General features: G+C 52.3%; 9 protein-coding genes across 9 annotated transcripts; 2 read left to right on the top strand and 7 right to left on the bottom strand.

Annotated features, from left to right (window-relative positions):
- Positions 1-70: 70 nt before the first annotated feature.
- POX_d05401 (uncharacterized protein) lies at positions 71-1,389 on the bottom strand (the record flags this gene model as incomplete). The annotated part of the gene is made up of 2 exons (XM_050114248.1): positions 71-795; positions 867-1,389. 2 exons carry the CDS (start codon positions 1,387-1,389, stop codon positions 71-73), a joined length of 1,248 nt encoding a protein of 415 aa, XP_049969199.1.
- A 212-nt stretch (positions 1,390-1,601) lies between these two features.
- On the top strand, positions 1,602-2,545 carry POX_d05402 (50S ribosomal protein L4; the record flags this gene model as incomplete). The annotated part of the gene is made up of 2 exons (XM_050114249.1): positions 1,602-1,685; positions 1,772-2,545. The coding sequence occupies 2 exons, from the start codon at positions 1,602-1,604 to the stop codon at positions 2,543-2,545; spliced, it is 858 nt and encodes a 285-aa protein (XP_049969200.1).
- Positions 2,546-2,912: 367 nt separating this feature from the next.
- On the bottom strand, positions 2,913-3,152 carry POX_d05403 (uncharacterized protein; the record flags this gene model as incomplete). The annotated part of the gene is made up of 1 exon (XM_050114250.1): positions 2,913-3,152. The coding sequence occupies one exon, from the start codon at positions 3,150-3,152 to the stop codon at positions 2,913-2,915; it is 240 nt and encodes a 79-aa protein (XP_049969201.1).
- Positions 3,153-3,222: 70 nt separating this feature from the next.
- Positions 3,223-4,794, top strand: POX_d05404 (3-hydroxyisobutyryl-CoA hydrolase; the record flags this gene model as incomplete). The annotated part of the gene is made up of 3 exons (XM_050114251.1): positions 3,223-3,273; positions 3,355-3,516; positions 3,589-4,794. 3 exons carry the CDS (start codon positions 3,223-3,225, stop codon positions 4,792-4,794), a joined length of 1,419 nt encoding a protein of 472 aa, XP_049969202.1.
- An 841-nt stretch (positions 4,795-5,635) lies between these two features.
- On the bottom strand, positions 5,636-7,630 carry POX_d05405 (Arylsulfatase; the record flags this gene model as incomplete). Its single annotated transcript, XM_050114252.1, has 2 exons — positions 5,636-7,340; positions 7,476-7,630. 2 exons carry the CDS (start codon positions 7,628-7,630, stop codon positions 5,636-5,638), a joined length of 1,860 nt encoding a protein of 619 aa, XP_049969203.1.
- Positions 7,631-9,933: 2,303 nt separating this feature from the next.
- Positions 9,934-10,956, bottom strand: POX_d05406 (Basic leucine zipper (bZIP) transcription factor atfB; the record flags this gene model as incomplete). Its single annotated transcript, XM_050114253.1, has 1 exon — positions 9,934-10,956. One exon carries the CDS (start codon positions 10,954-10,956, stop codon positions 9,934-9,936), a length of 1,023 nt encoding a protein of 340 aa, XP_049969204.1.
- Positions 10,957-15,666: 4,710 nt separating this feature from the next.
- On the bottom strand, positions 15,667-17,954 carry POX_d05407 (uncharacterized protein; the record flags this gene model as incomplete). Its single annotated transcript, XM_050114254.1, has 3 exons — positions 15,667-16,382; positions 16,504-16,821; positions 16,895-17,954. The coding sequence occupies 3 exons, from the start codon at positions 17,952-17,954 to the stop codon at positions 15,667-15,669; spliced, it is 2,094 nt and encodes a 697-aa protein (XP_049969205.1).
- A 716-nt stretch (positions 17,955-18,670) lies between these two features.
- On the bottom strand, positions 18,671-20,566 carry POX_d05408 (5'-AMP-activated protein kinase subunit gamma; the record flags this gene model as incomplete). The annotated part of the gene is made up of 5 exons (XM_050114255.1): positions 18,671-18,853; positions 18,940-19,049; positions 19,154-19,510; positions 19,613-20,012; positions 20,417-20,566. 5 exons carry the CDS (start codon positions 20,564-20,566, stop codon positions 18,671-18,673), a joined length of 1,200 nt encoding a protein of 399 aa, XP_049969206.1.
- Positions 20,567-21,350: 784 nt separating this feature from the next.
- POX_d05409 (uncharacterized protein) lies at positions 21,351-22,715 on the bottom strand (the record flags this gene model as incomplete). Its single annotated transcript, XM_050114256.1, has 3 exons — positions 21,351-21,474; positions 21,644-22,294; positions 22,360-22,715. The coding sequence occupies 3 exons, from the start codon at positions 22,713-22,715 to the stop codon at positions 21,351-21,353; spliced, it is 1,131 nt and encodes a 376-aa protein (XP_049969207.1).
- Positions 22,716-23,485: the final 770 nt, after the last annotated feature.

The raw sequence follows: 23,485 nt of genomic DNA on the forward strand, positions 1-23,485 counted from the left end.
GTACAATACAGATCTTTTCTCAAACATAACATGAAATGGAAGATGAGAGGGATTGGAGAGGATGATCTCCTCACCTGAAAGACGAAGGATTTCTCCGCTTGTAGGGAAGAGGCTCGACCTTTTTCCGGCGAAGCTCAACGTCAGCTCCGCTGTAGCCAATCTGGCGCATGACTTCCAGAGTAGTCTCATCCCACTGGCTGCGGAACAGGTGCGCACCAATGGCCTTCAAGTGGTAACGAGCTTGCAGAGTGCGCAGAAGAGTGGTGTCTCGGTCCGACTCATTCGCCTTCACAGCAGCAAAGTCGAGGGGCTTCGAATCCTTCTGCTCCATGATAAAGACTGAAAGGCGGTGATAGGGACTGCCTTTCTGGGCAACAGGAGGCAGCCAAGGCAAAACAACCTGCGAATCTTCGGCAAGCGCGGAGAGGTCCACTTTGGTGTTGATTGCGGAGATGGGCACATTGACAGCCAAAAAGTGCATCTTGAAGTCAAAGCTATCCGCCTCCACATTTGGCACATCAGGATCGGCAACCGCAATGGTGACGAGCTTCTCTCCACGTTCAAACATCTGAATGTCGAGCTTGGGAGGCTCGACACTCATCTTTGCCTCGACGAAATCTCCGGGCTGGATTTGTCGCTTGTTGAAGTACAACTTGGTGTCGACCGTAGGGTCGCAGTGAGGGAGAACATCGGGAGTGACCTTCATCTGCGTGATACGCTGCACCAAGATCTTGCGTCGGTATTCCCGCCATTTCCGGTCGGCCAAAAAGCGGTAGATGGGCTTGCTCATGTCACCTGGTACCGTAGAGAGCAAAGTCGTGAGCCTTGGAAACCGTGAAGACTATATTGTAAAGCTGGATTCATACCTTTGCCATCCTCAAACTTTCGCTTGACCAGGGGGTCATTAATATCCGCGTTGATCTTCAGTCGCTCGAGATGCAACTGCATAGCCCGCAATCGAGACTTTTGCGCCTGCTCTCCTCCAGCTTCCTCCACAGGTTGTGCCTGGACTCTCGCAATCTTCTGCCTCATAGCATCAATTTCCTTCAGCTTCTCAGCACGATCTTCCAAAAGCACCTTTCGCGCCTCCTGGAAACACTGGTAAGGCAACTGCTCGAAGGGAATGTTGGAGGAGTTTTGGAGAGCAGCACGGCGGCGACGTGAGCCCACCGGATTGACTCCTTGTCTCATCAGCCGGCGCTCCAGGCGCGGACTCGAGACAAGGGCCGGATCAGGGTTCTTGTAGAAAGGTTGATTCTCTTCGCTCTGAGCCTCCGAGACGGTTGCCGACGACTGGAATCCACGCGCCTGAAGGCCGGGGAGGCCTCTAGTATAGGTGGAACGAAGGCATTGAAGCAGCGGCCTAGAGGCACGCTCGCACTGTGCCATTGTGAAAAAGGTGTAATGAATGGAGATACACGAAGGCCACCGGGGGGAGATGGATGTTGTTGTCGACGCGGGAACATTTTCTGTCCGGAGCCAAGACTTTTGCTAGTCTCCACCGCCCTCTCCGAGATCAATCAACTTTTGCTCCTCAATTGCAGCACAAGCCGCATTGCTCTTAAACTACTGGACCATCTTTTGTCAACCAGTTGCTGAAAATGCCGGGTGGAGATACTTTTCGGGCACTTCGACTGCTTTCGCGCAGCTCATGCGGACTCCTCTCTGGGTCAGAGAATGTGACTGTACGCCATCCGATCCTCGCGATCCCAAGATTCACGAGGGGCCTCTTGAACACAAAGAGATTTGACTGACCTCGAGATTCTGCCAGCGACGATGCCTCGCCCGATCTATGGTAACTGATGCCCAGGCTAACGCCTCATCCTCTACCGACCCTTCAGTGCTCGCGCCCTGGGACCGTCCCGTCAACGTGATGACCTACTCCTTCCCTTCGATGGAGCCCGTACGCCTGGTGAACTACAGTCAAAAGGAGCTCCAGATGCCAATTCGCAAAGATATCCTTCACCGCGCCATTGTTTACGAGGGTGATATGACCCGGCAAGGTACAGCTAGTACGAAGTGGAGGGACGAGGTTCACGGAAGTCACAGAAAGGTGCATCCCCAAAAGGGTTCCGGTCGTGCTCGTGCAGGTGACAAGCAGTCGCCCATTCGCAGAGGTGGAGGTGTCGCTCACGGCCCCCATCCTCGCGACTTTTCGACCGATCTCCCCGCAAAGCTCTATGACCAGGCGTGGCGCATCGCCTTGAGCTACCGATTTCAGCGAGGCGAGCTGATTGTGATTGACGACAAGATCTCTCTGCCCTCAAATGCCACACCATATCTCTTGGAGAAGATTCTCGAAACCAATCACTGGAACACAAAGAAGGGCCGATCAACGTTCATTACGTCGGAGGTGGACGCGGACTTGTTTGAGAAGGTTGAAAAGATGCACCGCTATGCGACAATTATGGACCGTAGCGATGTGGACGTGAAGAATCTGCTGGAGACTGCGAGGTTGATTATTGAAAAGAAGGCTTTGGACCAGATTCTCAAGAAGCACTCTCGAGACCTGAACAGCCAGCCCGCTAAAGCGCGATATTTGTAGGCGCTGCTCCGCGTCGCGAGGTGAGGCTGCACTTTCCCATCAGCTTCACTGCAACCTTTTTGTATTTTTGGCCCTCTTGTATAAATAGAGTACGGATTTTTTTTTTCCTTTTCCAGCCTTTCCAATTCAGTCTTTAACTAGATTTCAAAAGTGCGACGCGCGTACGTTCTCCAAAATAATCGGCCGTTTGGCTACGTGAGCCGTAGTATGTGCCTCAGGTGAGTACCTCAGAAGGGACCAAGGCATGCTACTTGTAATGCAAATCCCTCCGCAAGGTTCATATCACAAGCAATTTTGACAAGCACTACCCTTCCTTTGAGTAATTATGGGCTTGGAATTATCAAACCACTGGACAACCTCGGTCTGGTCAGATGGTCCAAAGAATCCGACGTGCAGGACCGCTCATGTTGCCCCAGAAAGTTGTTTTGATCTCACTGCGCTTTGAGGCGGAGAAGCGGCTCTCGGACCGGAAGAAAATCCAGTCCAAGAAAACCAAACTCCCGAGGTCAACGGCAACGGCAAAGCGGAGAAACAGTTGATCATCCTCTTTATAAAGTTGCACTTTAATTCCCTCGGTTCCTCGTTCGTCCTGGAGCCCCGTCTTCATGTTGCTTAGACAATCTTTCTCCCGACTACCCTCGCCGCCGAGCTGGATCTCGCGGTGCCACTCGCCAGCAATGCCTCTTCGCGCTAAGGTGACGAACCCTGCCTTCCGCGCAGCGGCTTCGGTATGTCGAATTCTGCTCTCGCATAAGCTTTTCTGGTGTTCGGCTTGAAGGCGTCGAGCGTGAATGCTGACTGAAAGACAGATGTCTACCACCCCTGAGCTTCCCAAAGAGCTCCCCGGCGACGAGCCCGATGATGTCCTCTTCAACTCCATCTACGGTCTCCGCAGCATTGAGCTCAATCGGCCCAAGAAGCTCAACTCACTCAATGGCTCTATGGCTCGGAAGATTCTGCCTCGTCTGAAGGTGAGTAAGAAGGGCGATCCTCGCGCCTTTGGAGACCGAGATACACGTGCTTATCATTGTCGGCTACACTAGGAATGGGAAAAGTCTCACCTTGCGAACATCATTCTGATCTCCGGAGCTGGAAACAAAGCGCTTTGCGCCGGTGGTGATGTGGCTGCCCTGGCACTCCAGAATGAAAAAGGCGTGGAAGGACAGCGCGAATCTACGGACTTTTTCGGACTCGAATACCGCTTGGATCACACCATTGCAACCTACTCGAAACCGGTCATCTCGTTCATGGATGGAATCACAATGGGCGGCGGTGTTGGTCTGAGCATGCACGCGCCCTTCCGTATTGCTACTGAGAAGACCGTCTTTGCCATGCCCGAAACAACCATTGGGTTCTTCCCGGATGTTGGTGGATCCTTCTTCCTTCCGCGTCTGGACGGAGAGACTGGCACCTATCTGGCCCTGACGTCGGAGCGTCTGAACGGTGTCCAGGCTCTGTACGCCGGTATTGCGACTCACTACCTGCACTCGAGCGTCCTCGGCAACATGACTCAGCGTCTCGCCGAGCTCGTCTTCCCCGACCAGATGAGTCTGCCCGAACGTTTGAACATCATGAACAAGACCATGGCCGAGTTCTCGCTGGGACTTCCCTCCCTGCAGGAGGAGCCTATCCTGTTGGCCGGTCAGATGCGATCTGCCATTGACCGCTGCTTCAAGTTCAATACCGTCGAGGAGATCTTCCAGGCCTTGGAGAACGAGACGGAGCAGAAGGAGTGGGCGCAGAAGACCCTCGAGACCCTCTCGAGCCGCTCTCCCACCTCTCTGAAGGTGACCCTTCGCCAGATGCGTCTGGGTAAGAAATGGAGCATCACAGAGACTTTCAAACGTGAATATGAAATCGCTGCCAACTTTATGCGTCACCCCGACTTCGTCGAGGGCGTCAAGGCTCGGTTGATGTCCAAGCCTCCCCGTCAGGCTACCTGGCAACCGGCGACTTTGGCCGAAGTATCCAATGAGACTGTGGACAAGTTCTTCAGCATTCCCGAGGGTGAGAAGCGTCTGGCCGTCTTGAGCGAAGGAGACTACAACCAATATCCCCATGAGCGATTTGCCCTGCCTTCCGAGGCTCAGATTGAAAAATTTGTTCGCAGCAACGGTCAAAAACCAAGCCAGGTGATTGATGAATTTGTCGGACGATGGAACCAGAAGGATGGTGTGCGCGAGAAGGTCTCTGAAGTTCTGGCTCGACGGACAAAGAACTCGCATGAGGGTCTTCTCTGGGTCGAGTAAAGCGCCCCGAGTGGAATTGATATCCGGTCATATACACTATAAGTGATTTCAGTCTCGTGTTTTCTTCTTCATCTTTCTCTTTTTCACCCCCCTTTTTTTCATTTTGCATCTATTCGAAGTTTTCGGACTGCTCGCTATGTATTAAAACTATTATTCCCCGACACTTGAGCCGATACGATACACCTTGAGATAAAGTGGACAGTGTCTATTGTATTGTAACTTGGAGAATCGTCTTCAACCTTCCGGAGTTGGTCACTATACAAGAACGCTTTCATCAAAAGATGACCTAGTCCAGTACCGCAGCGACATCCATTCAAAACGGACCAAGAGACGTCTAACCCCTGCCCCCCTTTGGATCGGAAATGTTGGAAGCGTCCAGTGGTAAGGTACATTTGCACAACAGCGGGGACCAACTCTTACGCAGGCAATCAAGTCTTTGGTTTATAAAGCTTGGAGCTTTGGATCATCTCACTGTTAGCCCGTTGATCATATCGGGTGTGGACATGAACATGGACAAGAGAGTCTGTCTAATTCTCTAGTCTTTATAAAGAAGCCTTGCAGGAGGCTACATTCAATGGCTGGGTTTTTCTTTCGTTCCGTGGAAAATCCCCAAGTTTCATCGCCCTGGTTCAGTACCTTGGGGGACTAAATTGTAAAAAAAGGGAGCTTCTATCACACTACTTGGGCTTAGCCCCGGTGATATTGATCACCGTCAAAGAAATAAAAAAAGGACCCTAGAGCTTCCCTGGAAAAGCCTTGAAAAAAACTTCGAGCGGATACAAATCAGGTACAGTTACTGTCAAGACTTGGGATAAGAAAAAAACCCCACCAACGACTGTTCTTAAAACTGCCTGACTACTCGTTGAAACCTAGGCGGCTGACGAGTAAACTTCTCCGGCTCATCTCGCGCACCCTGTTTCCAATAATCAAACTCCATCCACGCATTCTCCGGCATCTGTGCATCTGTCGCTTCCAAGAAGTCACCCAGATCAGGACATAGTGGGATCACCCCCGTTTCAATCACATATTGGTCCCACAGCTTCAAAAGCTTCTGCAGAATGTCGGGCTCCCGGTCCGCCAAGTCGTTGATTTCACCGGGATCCTGCGCCAGGTTGTACAACTGCCAGCGTTCGGGGCCCTTGGGCTTGGGGATAAAGACGATCTTCCAATCGGCGCAGCGAAGAGCAGCCCGACCGCAGGTCTCCCAGCCCTGGATGAAATCGGTGGGATGGATCCGTTCGGTCGACCCTGTGGCCCAGGGATAGAAACTGCGCCCTCGCATCGTGACAACTTCTCGGCCTTGGTAGGTGCCCGGTGCTGGGTGCTGGACACCGGCCATCTCGAGGATGGAAGGTGCCAGGTCCATGACGGTGGCGAATTGATCGGTAATACCACCTGCTGCAGGCGTGGTATCGCCCGGCTGGATGTTTATGTGTTTTGGAAACCGGCAAGTAAACGGAACGCGAACTCCGCCCTCGGTGGTGTAGGCTTTGTACAGACGAGATGGCGCCGTGGCAGCCTGTGCCCAGCGAGGGCCATACCAGATGAAGGAATTGCCATTGCCCAGGTTCTCGAGACTATTGTCGTAGTATTTCTGGAGATGCGGCATGACTCCATTCTTGACCATGGGGTAGGCTTCATAGGCCGCACCCTCGGCGCCATTGTCAGACATGAAGCAGACGAACGTGTTATCGAGCTCTCCAATCTCCCGCAGGTAGTCGACGACCTTGCCCACGTTGTGGTCGATACATTCTACCATGCCCGCAAAGACTTCCATGGCCGTGGATGATTTCTTCTTCTCCTCGGGCGTGTATTCTTCCCAGCTTTTGACCTCATCAGCATCCACGGGGTGAGGAACCACATCTTGGCGCACCAGCCCCAGCTCTCTGAGTCGCTGCAGGCGTTTCTCGCGAAGAACATCCGGCCCTTGATCGTAGACTCCCCGGTAGTGGTCAATATACGCCCGTGGAGCCTGCAAGGGCCAATGCGGCGCTGTAAAGGGAAGATAAGCAAAGAACGGGCGATCTGCCTGGCCACCGGGACCGGAGCTCCCTCCACTCTCCTTCCATTCACGAAGATAATCCACCATCTTGTCCCCATAGCCATCAGACGAGTACCACCCCTCGGGCAGATGACGCACATATGAGCCATCTTCCATGTGCAGCGCAATATAACTCGCCTCGATGAAAGTGGGAATATGGTCCTCGTCCCGAAGCTGAGGCTCGTAGGCATAATGATTGGAGCAGGCAGGTAGATGGGCAAACGAGCGTACAAAGCCACGCTTGTGAGGAGATCGCTCGGGAGTCAGCCCCAGATGCCATTTCCCCGACATGACCGTATGATAGCCCGCATCTCGTAAGAGCTCGGGCAGTGCGACGACGCGTTCATTCAGATAGCCCTCGTAACCGGGCATTCCTCGCTGTGGTGCCGTACTCATGGCGGAGCCCTTGGGGCCATTTTGACCGGAGATGTTGGTCCACTCAATCAGGTTTCCCAGACCCGCGATATGATGGTCTGTACCGGTCATGATCATGGCTCGAGTGGGACTGGGCATTACGAGCGTCGTGCATGGTCAACTCTGCCATCTTTTTTTTCCCTTCTCCTTTCTCTTCCATGCAAAAGCATTACGTGCACCGACTCTCAAGACAGACAGGGAGGTGAAGACCACAGACAGAACTTACGAGCATGCTGCCGCCGCGTGAAAATCTGTGAATCGTAGCCCTTCCTGGGCGATTCGATCAATATTCGGCGTACGAATTTCGCCGCCAAAGCATCCCACATCAGAAAACCCTAGATCGTCTGCGACGATGATGAGAAAGTTGGGGCGTTTGGTCATGATTGCCGAATGAGTACAGCACTCTTCACCGTGATTGCGTACAGCTGGGTTTCGAGATCGTGTTCAAGGGTAAGTCGAGGCACAAGGCGATGACAGTGTGTGTTGTTGGTGCCTTGGAGAATGGGAGAGAGTCCAAAATGATGAGAGGGGTAAGGTTGACGCGTGTATGCGGTAGAGTCTTCCAGTGAGAGCTTGTAGCACAGAGTACAGTCACCTGTTGTCCGCGTCGAGCTCGGCCGTTTCATCGTGTCGTGTGGCCGATCGGCTTCTAGGCTGAGCTACTCTGACCTGGGTATTTGCAATCCTTGATGGAAGATCTTTTGTGTGAGGTTGAACTTTGCACCACTTATGAGGTCCGGAAATATTTCTCTCTCTCTCTCTCTCTCTCTCTCTCTCTCTCTCTCTCTCTCTCTCTGTGGTGTGTGTGTGTGTATCATTTTTACAAGTCACCTTCAAAGGTCCCCTCTACTTGTCTGCAGTGGAGACGATGTGGGATTGTGGACCGATGGAAAAGAGTGTGGCTGAGACGGTATGGAGCTGTAAGGTTACGTGCGGGGGGTGCAAGAGTGAGGGCAATTCACTCATTCAGACCTGATGAAACAATAGTACGATATGGTAAAGTTACACATGTGCCATTCACCACCCCTTCCCCCCCCCCACACAATCAACTCATGAGACAGTCTCCATAGTCCAAAAGCCTCGAGTCAAAGTAAACTGCCACAGTCCTTGACCGAGTCCAGTGGAGAAATGGACCACTAAAGAGACCATATAGATGGCAGATTATTATTTATTGTCTCTTATTGATCCAGTGATCTGGCTTGTTTTGACCCATTTACCATACCGAGTATATCGAGCATCAAATCTACTGTATCTATATCTGTCCACTGTACCACCATAGTACCCCATATCCGCACCATATCCCTATGCCACCTCGCGTAATCCTCGATTTCTACAAAACATCCCCATGATATAGAAACTTTCGTCCAGTTACCAATTCACATCTCTCTCTACTTCACATCCTCTATATATCTACCTCCCTTCAATCCACACAACACAAGCAGGTAATAATCCAAGACCAACTAATTCCCTCCCCCCAAGCTAGATTCAGTAGATTCAGTATTAGATTTCCCAAGCCGTTTTCACACACAGAGTCGAACAGAAGCAAAATCCCTAGGCCACGACCCACGAATTCAAGTACCTCCTTGATATGTGGCACAGGTCTCCGTCTCGCCAACCTTGAACATGGACTTGGAAAGCCCCTGATGATGAAATGTAGTGGGGGACTGGAGAAGGGTGGAATTAGTGTCCGACCCATTTGCGGCTGGACTAACCCGATCGGCGAAAGATGCTCCGGACGGGAATCAACCTTCATGTTAGGGCTTTGATCCTCGTGGGACAGCTATCCAATCCTCTTCACTGAACAGGTGGAACAGTCGTCGACCGGTGTAGGTACCTAGTACACGGGAGAATAGTCAATGAGAGGTAGAATACAAGCGAGGAAGACTGTTTTTATCAAGTCACCAAATTTTCCCGATCTTTTTGCTTCTCATTCATTGATCTTGTTTTCTACATGGCTTATTTTCTGTTTGATCGAGTAAGGATCTCTGGGGGAAATTTTTCATAGCTCCAGAGTCGTCATTTCGTGATAAGCAACAGAGCGCCCCGACTTCATCCACGCTAAAGTACTGAGATACAGAGAGGCACAAAGGCACAGACTGATCAGCCACAGAGACTGGCCGTCGCTAGAGAGAAGCAAACCCCCCGTTCCACACCACCCGTTCAACACCGCAACAATGACCCAAGCAATTGAACATGGCGAAGGAGAGATCGAGGACAACAGAAGGGCCAAGAAAAAGCCACCAAAAAGAAAGACAGCAGAAAAGAAAACACAACTTTCGAGTCGCCAGGTTCGAACCGGCTGAGCGTGACCTCCGGAAAGAGGGAAAAAAAAAACATCAAATAAAGTGACGCCAAACACCCTCTACATAGCTTCATGATTGAGACAAAGCCAGAGCGCTGATCCAGAACAAAAAAAATAACAAAAACTCCCGGGATGGGGCATGTCAGAGAGCAGATAGAGACGAGGACACCGGTCATGTAAAGAAAAATTTGACAGCCACGAAGAAGGGTTGTCTCGAGTCCGTTGGTAACAAGCAAGAGCCAGACGCGTGTAGCCTGGTGTACAAGCAAAAGGGTGGAAGAGTCGTACAACAGTAAGCGAAGCAATCATAAGGCACCATCTCGCCAGTCACCTCCTGGGCTCATATTCCCGAGCAAAATTGTGAGGCTGCAGATGCTCTTCCCTACACATTGATCAAATCGTCAAAGTTATCGTCCGCGGAAAACGCAAACGATGCTTCGGAGACCATCGTCGCTTCCGAGGCCCGTCGAAACTGTTGCTCAAAGACATCGGTAGCAACCGCCGCAGCCGGCTCGACATGTGAAGGGTCATCAAACCCAAAGGAGAGCGCGAGGGGAACGGCCGCGGACGGCGCAGTCGTGCCTCCAACGGTTGTTGTGGTTGTTGGTGCTGTTGTCACCGTCGTCACCGTCGGTGTAGGTGTCGGCATCTGGTCTATTGGAGAGGTCTCGGCCTGCCGGGAGAGCTGCATCGACTTGTCCAGTCCCATGGAGGAGGCCCCATCGTGGTCGGTGATTTTCTTCACCATCTGGGCCAGGTGCAACTTGATCGGTTCGTCCCCACATTGGGCGTGTTTGAGGACCTCATTCTTGAGGCTGAGAATCTCCGAGCGAAGTCGCGCAATCTCAGCCACGAGCATCTCTTTCTTTTCCGATTGCTCTTTGTACCGCTGTTCCAGTTGCTGCGTGTGCTCTTTCTTCTTTTGCCGGCACTTGCTGGCCGCCAGCCGGTTTCGCTCGAGAAATTTGGCTCGCTTATCGCTGCCGTCTCGTGGAAAGTCATCGAGATCGGGACTCATGCTGGCAGCCGCCGCTCTGGATTCTCTGGCCCGCCGGCGCTTGCTGGCGGGTTCCATTTCGGGGCTGGACGTATGCTGCGAGCGCTGATCTGGGTATGGAGGAGGGGTCGGTTGGCCATTTCGCACCTGGGCATTCTTCAGATCCCGTTCCAGGGAGGCATTCGCAAAGGCGGCCGAGTCCATCTTGGAGTCCCATGCACCTGCCACCATGTTGGGTGAGATGGATCCCATTCCCCAGAGATGGTCGTTATCTGAAAGTGGAAACCCCAGGAAATCACTGGACAGTGGGTTGATGGATGAGAAGGCAGATGGGTCGACGGCACCGAACGAGTCTGCAATGGGAACACCTGCAGGCAGAGGTGGGGGATTCACATGGCCGGTAGACATGGCGCGATTCCCGTTTTGGCGGCGGAGGGTTACAGGCGTAGTTGCTGGGGGGGTTGAGTGTGTGGGAGGGTTGCACAAGAAATTTGGGATTGCGGAAAGAGCGATGGCTAATCCTCTTTTGGGTGACGGGGATGAATGAAGCGTCGGAGCTGTTCCAAGGGCACGTATCAAGCTGGACCAAGCCGGGTCAAGCTCTTAGACAGTGTCCAAATGGTGGATGGGAGGTCGGCTGCGTCCCAGGCCAAATCTGGTTGATGCCGGTCGATCAAACGTGGATCCAGAAAGTGGACGACAAGCAACCAGGCTCTGGAGGAGGAATGAAGCTTTGGGACGAATCGAGGGGTCCTTTTTCTTGTTTTTTTGTCTTGAGGGCTCTTTGCAGAATCGGTCTAGTTCATGTACTGTGAGTTGCAGAAGCCTTCTTGCATCAGCGCTTGACTTCCGCTATTCAGCTCAACTCAGGTACCACTCCCTGGATAGTGGGTGCTCCTTAAACCGTTGCAGATGCACCCCCAGAAGGCAAAATGCCCACGAGAGTCTTTGGCGTCAGGAACTAGCAGAAACACAGGTCTCCAGCGGGAGGTGAGGTCCAGAAATGCACAGAGCCACGGATCATTCAGGTGGCTAGTGCCTCCCGAAGCGGCTCTGAGAAAGAAGGCGAAATGAGTGGCTGCCTGCCTTGCCTGCGAGCACTGAATGGAAAGGTCGACGCAGTGGTCGATTGGGTTCGAGCCACGGTCGGACAGAACTTCCAGCGGTCCAGGAGCTCCGGACAAATCTCCGCTCAGCAACGGGCGAGTGTCTAGAAACACGGTGAGAAGATACTAGGAAGCCGTCCCGAAATGGATGGATCTTGGGTGAGGGCTTCAGTTCCGTTTGGATCAGCGCAGATAGAGGAGATAAACGTGTGTCAGAGACGGACGAGAAAAGAAGACGTGGAGGGAGAAGCACGATTGGAGACCCCGCGTTAAAGAAGACAACAAAAAGGAAGGTGAGAAGAAGAGAATGTGCAATCAATGTCCCCACAAGGTGAATCAATCGCTGGCATTAGAGAAGATGCGAGAACGACTAGACGATGGAGATGGTGGACGGCGTGGATGTCTCGGCGGTGTCAGGGCAGAAGTGTCGGGTGTATGGGCCGATGGAGGCGGGATAGATGCAGATGGAAGGGGACATCTGACGACAAACGATGGACCCCTCGGGAGCTTCAAGGCAGTATGCGTGATAAGGAGATCTCCACTCGCCGAACGGTTCTTTGGCAGCAGGAAGAGAACGAGCTAGAGGGGAGGAGGGGACAGAGGGTACAACACTGGTGAGAGTTGCTGGCAATCGCCCTCGGCGGATGAATCGATCGTGGTAGTCTAGGCCCTCTCAGTTGGGAATTTGCAAGGCTGCTGGTCCTTTTTTGCCTTTCTCTCAATAATGCTGCTTTTTTTCCCTCCCTTTCACAAAGACACACACAAAAGACAACCCCAAAGAAAGGAAATCAAACTAGTGAAGGATCAGAAGGAGAGGAAAGAGTGGAAAGAGAATCTGCAAGCAAAGAATCCAGCTGGAGACCAAAGAATTCAGACGAAGTGTGAATGAAGTGCGGAAGAGAAACCGTCGAGTGATGGTCAATTTACGATTGTGATTGCAACGAGACGAGAGACGTGGATACGCATTTATCCCGGAGAACCAGGTTCAAGCGCACATCCAATGATCCATGTCGATTCGACCGATTCGACCGATTCCACGATTCCACAATTCCTCTCTAGATGACAGTCGCAGCAGGACAGGTGGTTCCTGACCCGGCAGGAGAAGGGGGACCATCACAGCCCAAGTGGAGCAGCAGGTCAGTCTTTGACATCAGCGACATCATTTCATCTTGAACGACTTTGATGGGATCGGCATCTGGCATGAAAGATGATTTCCGGGGGAGATTCCATCCGTACGGGTGGAGACACCAGCACACTGGAGTGAAACCCGAAAGACGGAGAGAGTATGGACTCGGTATGATTTACAGTGTAAAATTTACACTGTATTTGACACCATCATGGCTGACGGTCGTTTACTACAGTTGACCAGTTCTCTAGACGGGGGCGGAGCCATCTACAAGGCCGAGGAGAAGGTCATAGTGGAGGAAGATAAACATAAAAGGTGCCAGATACCCTGTGAGTAATAAAAACCATCATGTTTGGAGTTGAACCTGCGGGCTGAGGGAGACACGCTTCCAGGGCATTAGTGAAGGGAGATCGACAGAGTTGATGTGTGGCTGGTCAGGTCCAGCCACGAGGGCAGAGAGCAGAGTGTATCCCCCCATCAACTGTCTCCCATGCAACATCAGGACTAGGGAGACAGGAATATATACTTGATCAGGTATAATGTCACCGTCATAACCAGATGGAGTGGTTAGACCGGCCGATAGCCTAAGGTTGTCGCTGGGCTCTCATTACTAGAAGGAGGAGGCATGTACATACATTAGATGAATACAATAACAATAAGCTCGTGGTTATTGAACTGGGCAGACTGGCTGGACATGTCATCCGAGTCTCGACAAAAGCACCATGGTACCATACCATACTCAATAATACACACCACCGGACCCTTTTCCTCTCTCCCGTCCACGTCAATTGACCAGCAGATTCCATGTGCGACAGGGCTGAGCCAAAAAAAAAAGGGCAAGAGTTCAACTTCCAAGTCCTGAGAGGAGAGGGGTGCACATACTTGGTCACCGTGGTGAACTTGGTGAACTTGGTCAACCGAGTGGAACTGGGCCGAGGGGGGAAACAGAGCCTGGAAGGAGTTCTTGGAGCACCAGATCCACTTGGTAGCAAGCCTCCTCCGGGATCTGAACCCGCCCAGTCGTGCGGTCTGGTGGATCCGTCCGTTGTGATTCACACTGTTGACTGCCAAGTCTACTCCCTCATGCACTGTAATAAAGTGCCGACTCTACAGTGTAGAGTCTACACTGTGGTATTGACTCAAAGACGATAGGGTATCAAGTACACTTTCAGTCAACGATCACCCCCGGGACTTGGGAAATGCCCACTATCTGAGGTGCCCGTGGGCACACGTCTCTGATCCATGCTACCGAAGACTCGTGAACTTTCTAGACGGTCGGCTCCATCGGTCTCAACCTCGGCGGATCCTATCTGCCAAATCCACTGCCGATGCCTAGGGTTTAGGTGGCCCATTGGGAAGGTTTAGTTGAGGTACCTCAGAAAACTACGTAGTAGGAATTGTTCAAGGTAGACTCGAAAACCTCCGGACCGCCAACTCAACCACACTACGATCCCAAAAAAAACCGACTGGTCCAGATTACAGTACTAGTTTCGCTCTCATCACCTTACCACCTTCTACCACTGGTATCCTGGCTCGAGTGACTTCCGGGCTCCTAGCTCTGAGCTCTCGCTCGAGGATGATCAAACTGTATCAGGACCACTAGAAAAGACACCAGTGACACACAGGTACCCGATAGCCATGTACCGTTATACTGGCTCAGTGGGGGGGGGGGGGGGGGGGGGAGTCACTACATCAGAGGTCCGTACCAAGGTTGCTGGCATAGGTTGGGGCCATTAAGCCCACACACCACTAGGTCCATCGACCGAGTTATGTCCGGCTCGTGTCCCGATACCAACCTCAGTGCATCTTTTTCCTAACAATCGATCTGGCTGCTTCATGGGGCATCATGTACGGACTTGTTTGTACTTCGTAGCATGAATGGAGCAATCATTTTCAACTTTTGTCCTTGTTCATCCCATCCGTGTCGTGTCCAGACAGGGAAACTGGCAAAAAAAAAGAAAATCGACTCCAAGTCTGCATAGCTACAAACCAGTAGAATGATATTCAGAGCTAGAACGGGAACTTGCTCTCGAGTATCTAGAAGCACTGAGCACTGAGCACTGAGCAGCGAGCAGCGAGCAGTTCGGACCGGACCACTGATCTTTGAATACTCAGGAATGCCAATGGGAGGAGGAATCAAGAGGTTCCGCCCACCGAGTCGGGTCTCACTTGGTGCCAGTCGGAGATTGACCCGACCTGTCAATGACGTCAAGGTCGAGCGGCAACTGGTCCATTAACACCTTCGATTACCTACGGTAGAGAAAGGGGATCAGACTCAATCTGGTACGCATGATGAAGCAGCCTCTCCCCTGGGAATCATCCAACGTGGTAGTAGCTTACCAGGTACTACGAGAGCATGCCCTAGCAGTAGCTTAAGGAGTAGGGATGAGTAGCGCTACCGAGTACTTACAGTCAGGTTCCATGACTACTCCTCACAGTCGTGTATACATTCGAGTACAATTGGCATGCTGGACTGGCAATCAATCCAGAACCACTTGCCTACCGTAGTGGTGGAACATGATAGATTGTAGCTACCATGCCGTCACGATCTTACTCGGAGGGCTCTTCAAAGTCGTCCAACACATGACAAGTACCCTATGGAGGTGAATTTTTTTTTCTTTCAAAAAATAGCTTGCGTGCGCGGGATAGTACTCAAAAGGTAACGCTTGAACAAAAGAAACGACCAATTCGCCTGCAGTCATAGGCCAACCGGGCCTGCGAGTCAGGCAACGATAAAGGGCCGACGACGATTCGACAGCAAACCACCAGCAAGCGCGCGGCAACCCACGCCAGTCCCCGGCCGAACATTGAGGTTCCCATCATGCATCACGGGGGCACCTCCTAGATAGCACATTCCTATCATACAAGCCCACGGCATACCACTCTTCAGTGCACACTCGGAGCCCAGTGACTCAAAAATGAGAGCTCAGAGCTAATGTCAGACCAGAGCTCAAGCAGCATCCCCGCAACGCGCTCACGCTCCATCTCCCGCTCCACTTCGACCATGGTCATGGGCTGCACGAGGTTGTAGTCAGGAATCTGCCCGAGCGGCCTCATCTCAGCCCCAGCACCCTCCACAGGTCCAGTCAGGAGCGGTGCGAGGACGCGGGCCATTTCAAATTCTCGGGTCACACTGACCACTCTCCGGGGCGGAAATCTAGCGACCTGGGCTGCAGCCACTTCTTCACGAAGCACCTTGGTAAAAATTCCAAAGATGGCACATATCAAAGCCAGGTGCATCGGACTGGTGAGCCCTGGCAGAGCAAAGGCAATGAGACTAGTACGGATCTTTTGGGGAAATCCGGCCGCGTCGAAGCCTTCAAGATAGTTGATTTCCTTCAGCAGCTGATAAAGCGCGCGAGATCCCAGAAGACCTCCAGGCAATCCAGCCAACAGGGCCTTCAGAGTCCAGGCGACGCTCAGGACGGGATACTGCTCGCTGCGGTCCCACAGGGGCACAGAAATTGCGCGTACAGTCGATTCAATCAGTGCCTCATCCTTGGTAGCAGACAACACCTGGTTGGCAAAATAGTCATACAGACGAATCGCTCTTTTCATATCTCCCGGATAAACGAAAAGCTGTGAAAGCTCGGGACTGGGAGCTGTCATGAAATTGAGCTGTCAGCATATCTTGGGAATCAAACGAAAACCTCCTTACTGAGGTATTCACCCTCGCTGTTCGAGAAGGATGAGAGAAAAAACCAAAACGGAAAGAGCACTTACGCAGCTCTTGCAGGAACGCAAGTGGCGCGACAATAGCGGCTGGCAATTTCATCGCACCCGGAGCATACTTCTGGTCCAAACTGAAATAGCTATGTCCACCAAGAAGAGCAAGTCTTTCCAGCGAGATTCCCCGGAGGGATGTCATGGGCTCGGATCGACGAACAAAGGATCCGAATGTTCTGGTTCGTCGTAGGCGTGGAACGGGGGCGGGGGCCTCTGGATCTCTAAGTTTGAGGACTGACTGGCGCGGTCGAACACGTCTGAGGAGCCGGTGCCCTTGAGTGAAGTTGATGTTGCCTTCAACAGTCGTCTTCGTCTCTGCATATGTAAGTTATCCGTCAGCTTTCGCGCTCTCAACGAGGAATGGGTGAATCTTTATACACAGACGTACCCTCACTGGTGATGGAAGCCCAAGGCGGGATGGCCAATGGGAGTTTCAGCCTGTCGACCATCATCTCCAACTGCGCTCTCATCAATTCGGGCTGAAGCCGACCCAAATAAGACCCACCTACAGAAGGGCTGTCCATCGTAGGAACACGCACGATGTCGAAGGCTGGAATGGAGCGCCGGTGAAGGGAAGAAGGACCATGGGGGTAGGTTGCCTGCCGGTTGTCCACGATGCGGTACGGTAAACTCTTGTATGGATTTTGGCTCGCATACGTTGGCGTCTCCAGGGTCGGTTCGGCACAGTGGAAGGAAGAGGCTTCGGCGGGATGATCCAGGCTCACTGCCTTGTCATCTGAGAATGGGTCTGAAGGGGCTCGACTGAGCTTCGATTCCCGGAATCGTCCAGGGAGGGGGGAGATGACATCCGGTCGCCGATTCTCCACCAGCTTCTCATGTGCGGTCGATGGGTTATGATGAGATTGATGCTGGCGGGTCTTGGAGGGGTCTGTTGCTAAATTGACCAAGGAAGCCTTCTGCAAAGCTTCTTGTCGACGTTCCTCATTCCAGGCCCTCAGCTCAGCAGAACTGATCCTCTTTGGAAGAAGAATCTCCTGGCCCGGGTCCATTGAGGAACCTTGCTTGGTGTTGGGCGCCTCAGACATGGTAAAGGTGCCTGCAAGAGGTTTTCGGCCACGGGGCTTGCCGGTGCGAAGTCGGTTGAGGAAGCTCTTGAAGCGACCAGAGCCACGCAAAGGGGGTAGTGGCTCATTTGAGGAAAAGGCCTTGTGAGTGAGTTCAGTATTTTCAGGGTCATGGATTCCTGCCCAGGCTGGAAGTTGAAAGCCTGGGGCCACTTGATATTGAGGACGAAAGGACGAATCACCACCAGTCCCATTCTCCGCAGCCATCAAAGGCTGGTTTTCGGCAGAGACACGTGGACGATATGCGTCCAGAACAAAAGCTGCAGACTTGGACCGACGCACGCGGGCTCGAGTCAGTCGAGCTTGGGTGGGAGGGTCGATGTCTTGCTGGTGGGATCGAAAAGGGTTGCGGAGGGTTGGCATGATGAAGCACGTGGGAAAAGAATCTTCTATCAAAATCGAGAAGCAACTTTTTGAAGAAGTATTGTGAGGGAAGGAGTTGAGGGGGACATGAGAGAAAAGCCACGTGAAGTCAGGTAGCTTTTTACAGTGATGACCGCGGAAAGGAACGTCCACAGCGTTCACTTGGCCGTCACATCCACGTTGGTCCATCGAGGGTCGCTCCTGCCACTTTGGGATAAACATGAGGCGAGCAAACATCCAGCCTCCCAGCAGGCCATGTGCGACCCCCATCAGACCCCGATGGCCTAGAAGCAGGTCGATTTTCAATGATGAAGGACACGAAATTGGAACAGAGAACGCAATTTTGTCACAGTCTGTGAAGACTATCTATTGTACTCCAAATAACTAGTCCCTTTGTCCAGAACTTTCATGAGGAAATTCTGTGCATTGACTCGAGACAGCTCATTCTTTTCCAAGCCGATGAATGCAAAGACGACCTTGAAGATTGCACACAAACAAAATGAACAAACATCACCGTGAGAGATTCCGTAGGCCATGAGGGTAGATGACCACCACGAATTGTTCCAAGAGATGAAGACAAGATACAAGAACGCCATGCCAATGCAAGTAGCCAAAAACGACAGTGTATATGAGTGGGGAACCACAAAGCAGGGGGGGGGGGGGGGGGACAACAGCACAAAATCAAAGAAGATTGTCAGCCAGACTCCGTCACATCATCATACTTCGTCAGTCTCTCCCTCGAGGAGAATGTAGTGGAGAATATCACTCAAAGTGAGGACTCCTTTCAATTTGAAGTGCTCATCCACAACCACAAGACGGTGCACCCGAGACTTGCGGATGGTGTCAAAAATGGTGTCCAGTCCATCATTTAAAGAACATGTGTAGATGCCAGGGAATTCCTAAGAGAATGATTAGTGAGGTTGCGTGGTGGTGGCAGCAGCAGCAGCAGCAGCAATGCTGGGAGCATGCAGGGGCACTATCATACCGGCGAACGCTTCTTCAGCACTTCTCCAACAGTCAAGCTGAGATCATCGTAGACGCCACCACGAATCAGAGCAATCACATCAACGGCCTCGAAAACGTTGTACACCACACCTAGCAAAGTTAGGCACCGTGTTAGTATGGGATTTCATTCTCGCAGTCAGACAGAAGAAATCTTGTAGAGAGCAGATCACCCATCAAAGGTTACTTGAACGTACCCTCGGAGTTCAAAATTGGTACACTGGAGATGCTGCGCTCCACAAGGATGTGAATCACATCGATGACGGGGGTGTCCATCGATGCCGTTGCAATATTGTTGTATGTACCGAGCAGCAATTCCCCCAACGGGCGACGAAGCTTCTGAGTATCACCGACATTGACGGCCACAAACTTGAGAATACGGTACTGAGTGATGACGCTGAGGACGTGCGATCGATCGGTCTGGCTGTCGTTGGTGACCAGGGGAATACGGCGTGCACGCGACTCCAACATGCGTCGGCAGGCTTCGTAGAGAGGACGCTCGGGATCAATTGAGATGGTCTCCGGAGGGGCGACACCTAGAGCCTTTTCCACCTCTACATTTCATTTCCCACGGAGAAGAATCAGAGCCCAAGTCTTTCGGGAAAGAGAGTCCCATCTTCGTAGGAACAAGGACCGGGGGCGGTGGCGGTGCTCACCTCGCAGACTATCCAGCCGGAACTGATCAATCTGGTCGAGTGCGGCCGGATTCTGAAAGTAATACTGAATGACATTGATGTAGTCGGAGGTGGTTAAAAGTCCAGCGAACTTTGACGCCTTGGAATCCCACAGTGGAGCGGAAACGATGCCTGTGGGTATCCAACAATGCTTGACCGTCAGCTTATTGCCCTCTTCCAACACATTCCACGATCGGAGAAGATCGTCGCACCCCCATCGAGAAAGGGGAACGATGGCGGGGGAAAGCATCGACTTGCCATTTTGAATGAGGATATTCAAGCTCTCCTTGACGGATAGTCCGGTATCGAAAATGATCAGGCGAAAACTCAAGGGAAGGACATCGTAACTGGTGCGCACTTTGAGGAAATTGCGAATGGCACGCTGAGTGACGCCATGTTAGTCATGATGCAGATGCAACCGATCACAGGACTCTCGGGCCAGGGCCAGGATAACACAACGTGGAGGACGGCGCGAAGCTCTGATGCTTTTCCTCCGCAATTGCTCCTCGGGTTGACATGCGGGCGGCATGAAGAGAGCCATCGGCATACTGAGGCCGAGCAGAGGGTAAGAAGCGCTCCGTCTCTCCCCAGACACAGTGTCTATCCGGATATAAACAGGAAGGCAAAGGCTTGGCTGCTGCGCGCGACGAAAAAGTTGTCGAACGTGCGGGGGCAGCTCCTCGAGAGGAGAGGAGGGGGTCCAGAGGGGAGAGGTGGGACGGAATTGCCAGCCTAGTGGGAAAAGCAAAGACGGAGAAGAGGTTTTTTGACATTCTCACAACTTACCAGGCCTTGTCGCTCTTCAACATCAATTGGTCTCTCAGATTGGGAGGACATTGGAGGGCGAAGGTACGAGGATGGCTGCACGAAAGGCGCGTGACCGATGGAATTCAATGGCCCCGCGAGGTGAGGCCGAGTGTCTTCCGCCTTCGTCATCCTTTTTTTTGTCTCTTTTCGTTTTCCTTTTTTTTTTCTTTTTTTCCCTTTTTCGTTTTTATGGTTTCCTTTTTCGGCGGTGTGGGGAGGGAACCGTTCAGGGCGTGGTCGAGGCGGGGGGAATCCGTTGGCTACGGGACTGGACTACACTGATGAGAGCTCACACAAAAAAAGAAGACAAAGAGAGAGCGTGTGAGAAACATGTATGTAAAAAGTGAAAAAGAGAAGAGTTAAACTCTGAGGTAGAAGAGGGAGAGAGGGGAGAGGGGAGAGAAAACCAAAAAAATAAAAATAAAAAAATAGCGAGGACAGAATAAGCCCAAAATGGGGGAGGGGGGTCACTTAATTTCCAAGCCGGTCAAAGTGTCCAGCAATCGAAAGCAGAAACAAAACCACATCGTGAGGAACAAATCCTGTGCTCCGAGTCTCCGTATGTCCATGAAGGGGCCCCCTCCGGTGCTCTCACGACTGCCGCAAGAATACGCATGAGGCATCCCAGCCGCGTCTCCGTTCGTCGTTCATGGCCATTGCGCCGAATCCCAATGCGAACTAAAAATAAGGGCCAGGAGATAAATGCAGCTCTCTGAGAAGAGGCAATCAACGATACTACGATGGTATATCTGCTGGAATACCGGCCCGATCTCCCAGGGCCACACATCTGGAAGGAGGCTCTGTCGCCCACTGAACAAGACATGGGGGAGAGTAAGGTCGAAAATAATAATAATAATAAAAGACTCACCGCACCTCCCAAGTATGAAGAGGTCGACCTGACATCAATCAATGGCTAGCCCCGACAACGACGAATGTACATCACGGTATTGCAAAAGGTCGGATCGTCCTCGGCACCAAAGTCAAAGACCTCGTACTGCTCCAGCATGGCTCGAACCCGGGGGGAACTTGGGTCAGTCCTAGGCCGAGCGTAAGAAACTTGTGCCAATTGGGAGACATGACAGATAAGGGAAGAAGGCAACAAAGGCGGAACCCGATACTCGACACGCAAGCGCCGAGTTCCGCGAGGAATGAAACAAGCAACGGTGACACACGACCCTCGTCCGTGACAAAAGGCACTATACTTACCGCGACATCTTCCCTTCCTGATCGGCATCCTCATAGCCCACTCGTTCCCAGATCACAATGGCTGGCCGCGCAATGTCCGCCACAATCTCCTTCACAGGGACGTTGGGGGCCACCGAAAACACAATGGACTGATTGTCGATCTCTAACCACGCCTGGGGATCGTCGATCACGTCGATGCCGTGCTCTTTCAGGACCTGTCGATCAACGGATCGATATCCAGGGTCCTGGGCGTAGCAGGCAAGATGGGCCGGATCACCTTGCCCCGATAGCCAATTGCGGAGGGTCAGCAGTAGAGCGTGCTGAATATAAGAATCCGAACGGTCATCAGCGCCGTAGGAGATGGCGCCAAGCGCGAGGCCGATGATCTTGGTAATGTCGTGAGTCGACGCGTGAGACCTGAGCAGGCAGACAAGCTGTTGGGCCACGTCGGTTTCGTGCCACTTGCGGCTGTGATCAAGAAACTCCTGGGCGACTTTGTCACGAGGACGGGTAGGGTTGGGGTCCACAGGCTCTGTGGTATCAGTTCTGAACTTGAAGGACGGATGCAGCAGAGTCAAGCTGCAGAATGGTGATCGGTCCTTTCTGATGCCCGCCCACCAAAGATGATGCTTGAGGTGGGCGCGAGATTCGTATGATAGCACGGGATCAAGTCTGAAAATGAATGGGTCAGCTTCAGTCCACTCCGTCCAAAACCCGGCATTGTGAGAGGATCGTACAGGAGGTAGGTGGTTTCTACCCCGTTTTGGTCCCTTTCCATCTTGACTTCACCGGTTTGGCATTCAAATTCGACCACGGCCCCGGTAATGTCATGGATATACAGGGTCTCTCCCCGAACGGGCTTTCGCTGACATTGCTCAAAGGCCAGTCGGATCATCTCCTTGGAGAAGAAGGGATTGCCCGACAGATACAGCTCGTCAATCAGGGCTTGTGCCTCCTCCATGGTCTGGGGCGCATTGTGGGGAGTTGTAGACCAACGGAACCTGCCTCCAAAGTAGCGGTTACTGATGTGGAGATTGCTCTGATTGAGTTTGTACCGTTTCCTGTCTTCGGCCATATTGGGGGAGTCTCGCATTGTGATCATCTTGGAGGCAAATGAACTGGAAACGGTGGTCGTGATCAACGGCCTTGCTATCCCATCCAGCAGTTGCACACTCTTATATGAACAGGGGACGCATTGCCGCCGTACAGTACCGCAGAACATCCATGAGGCTATCCTATCACATCCAGCGGGACCAAGGCTGTGCGCGCGGCTACATGATCCCGTTTGTTTGCTGGCGTTCTGATGTAGGTAGACGCCACTCCCTGACTGGCGAGGGTTCGCTTCGAGCCAAGTTGGTTCCAATGGTGCCGGATTGACTGTCTATATTGGGTTTGGGACCAACAGTAACCGGCCCCCAACTAACGCCCCGACATGTTGTGTTGGTTCACGAACAACGGCAGATGCAACTGTATTTTGATTTGCAAAGGGGCCAATCCCGCAAACGCCATCCTCGTGACCCTACCACACGCTAAACTCAAGGAGCATATCATCGCCAGGCTACTGCACAAGGAATAGAAAGGGAAGTCACAGAAGAAGGGGGAGAGAAAGGGGGATGTCCTGAAGAAAAAAAAAGGAAAGGAAAGATATTGGATGGGTAAACAAAAAAAAGGAAAAATAATAGATTCCAACAGAAGTCTTTCGATCCAACAAGCAGGCCACCAGTATTCTAAGCAAGCGACGGGTCCAGGAGGATGGAAAAGGCTCCACCCGAGGAACAACTGGTGGAAGGGATTTTGAGCCTCATTGTGCCGAGAGATCACCTTGATTTAACTGTACAGTATCTATCTCTCCCATCACAAGCG

The sequence above is a fragment of the Penicillium oxalicum genome, chromosome IV, assembly GCF_001723175.1.
Source record: "Penicillium oxalicum strain HP7-1 chromosome IV, whole genome shotgun sequence".
Classification (NCBI taxonomy): Eukaryota; Fungi; Ascomycota; class Eurotiomycetes; order Eurotiales; family Aspergillaceae; genus Penicillium; species Penicillium oxalicum.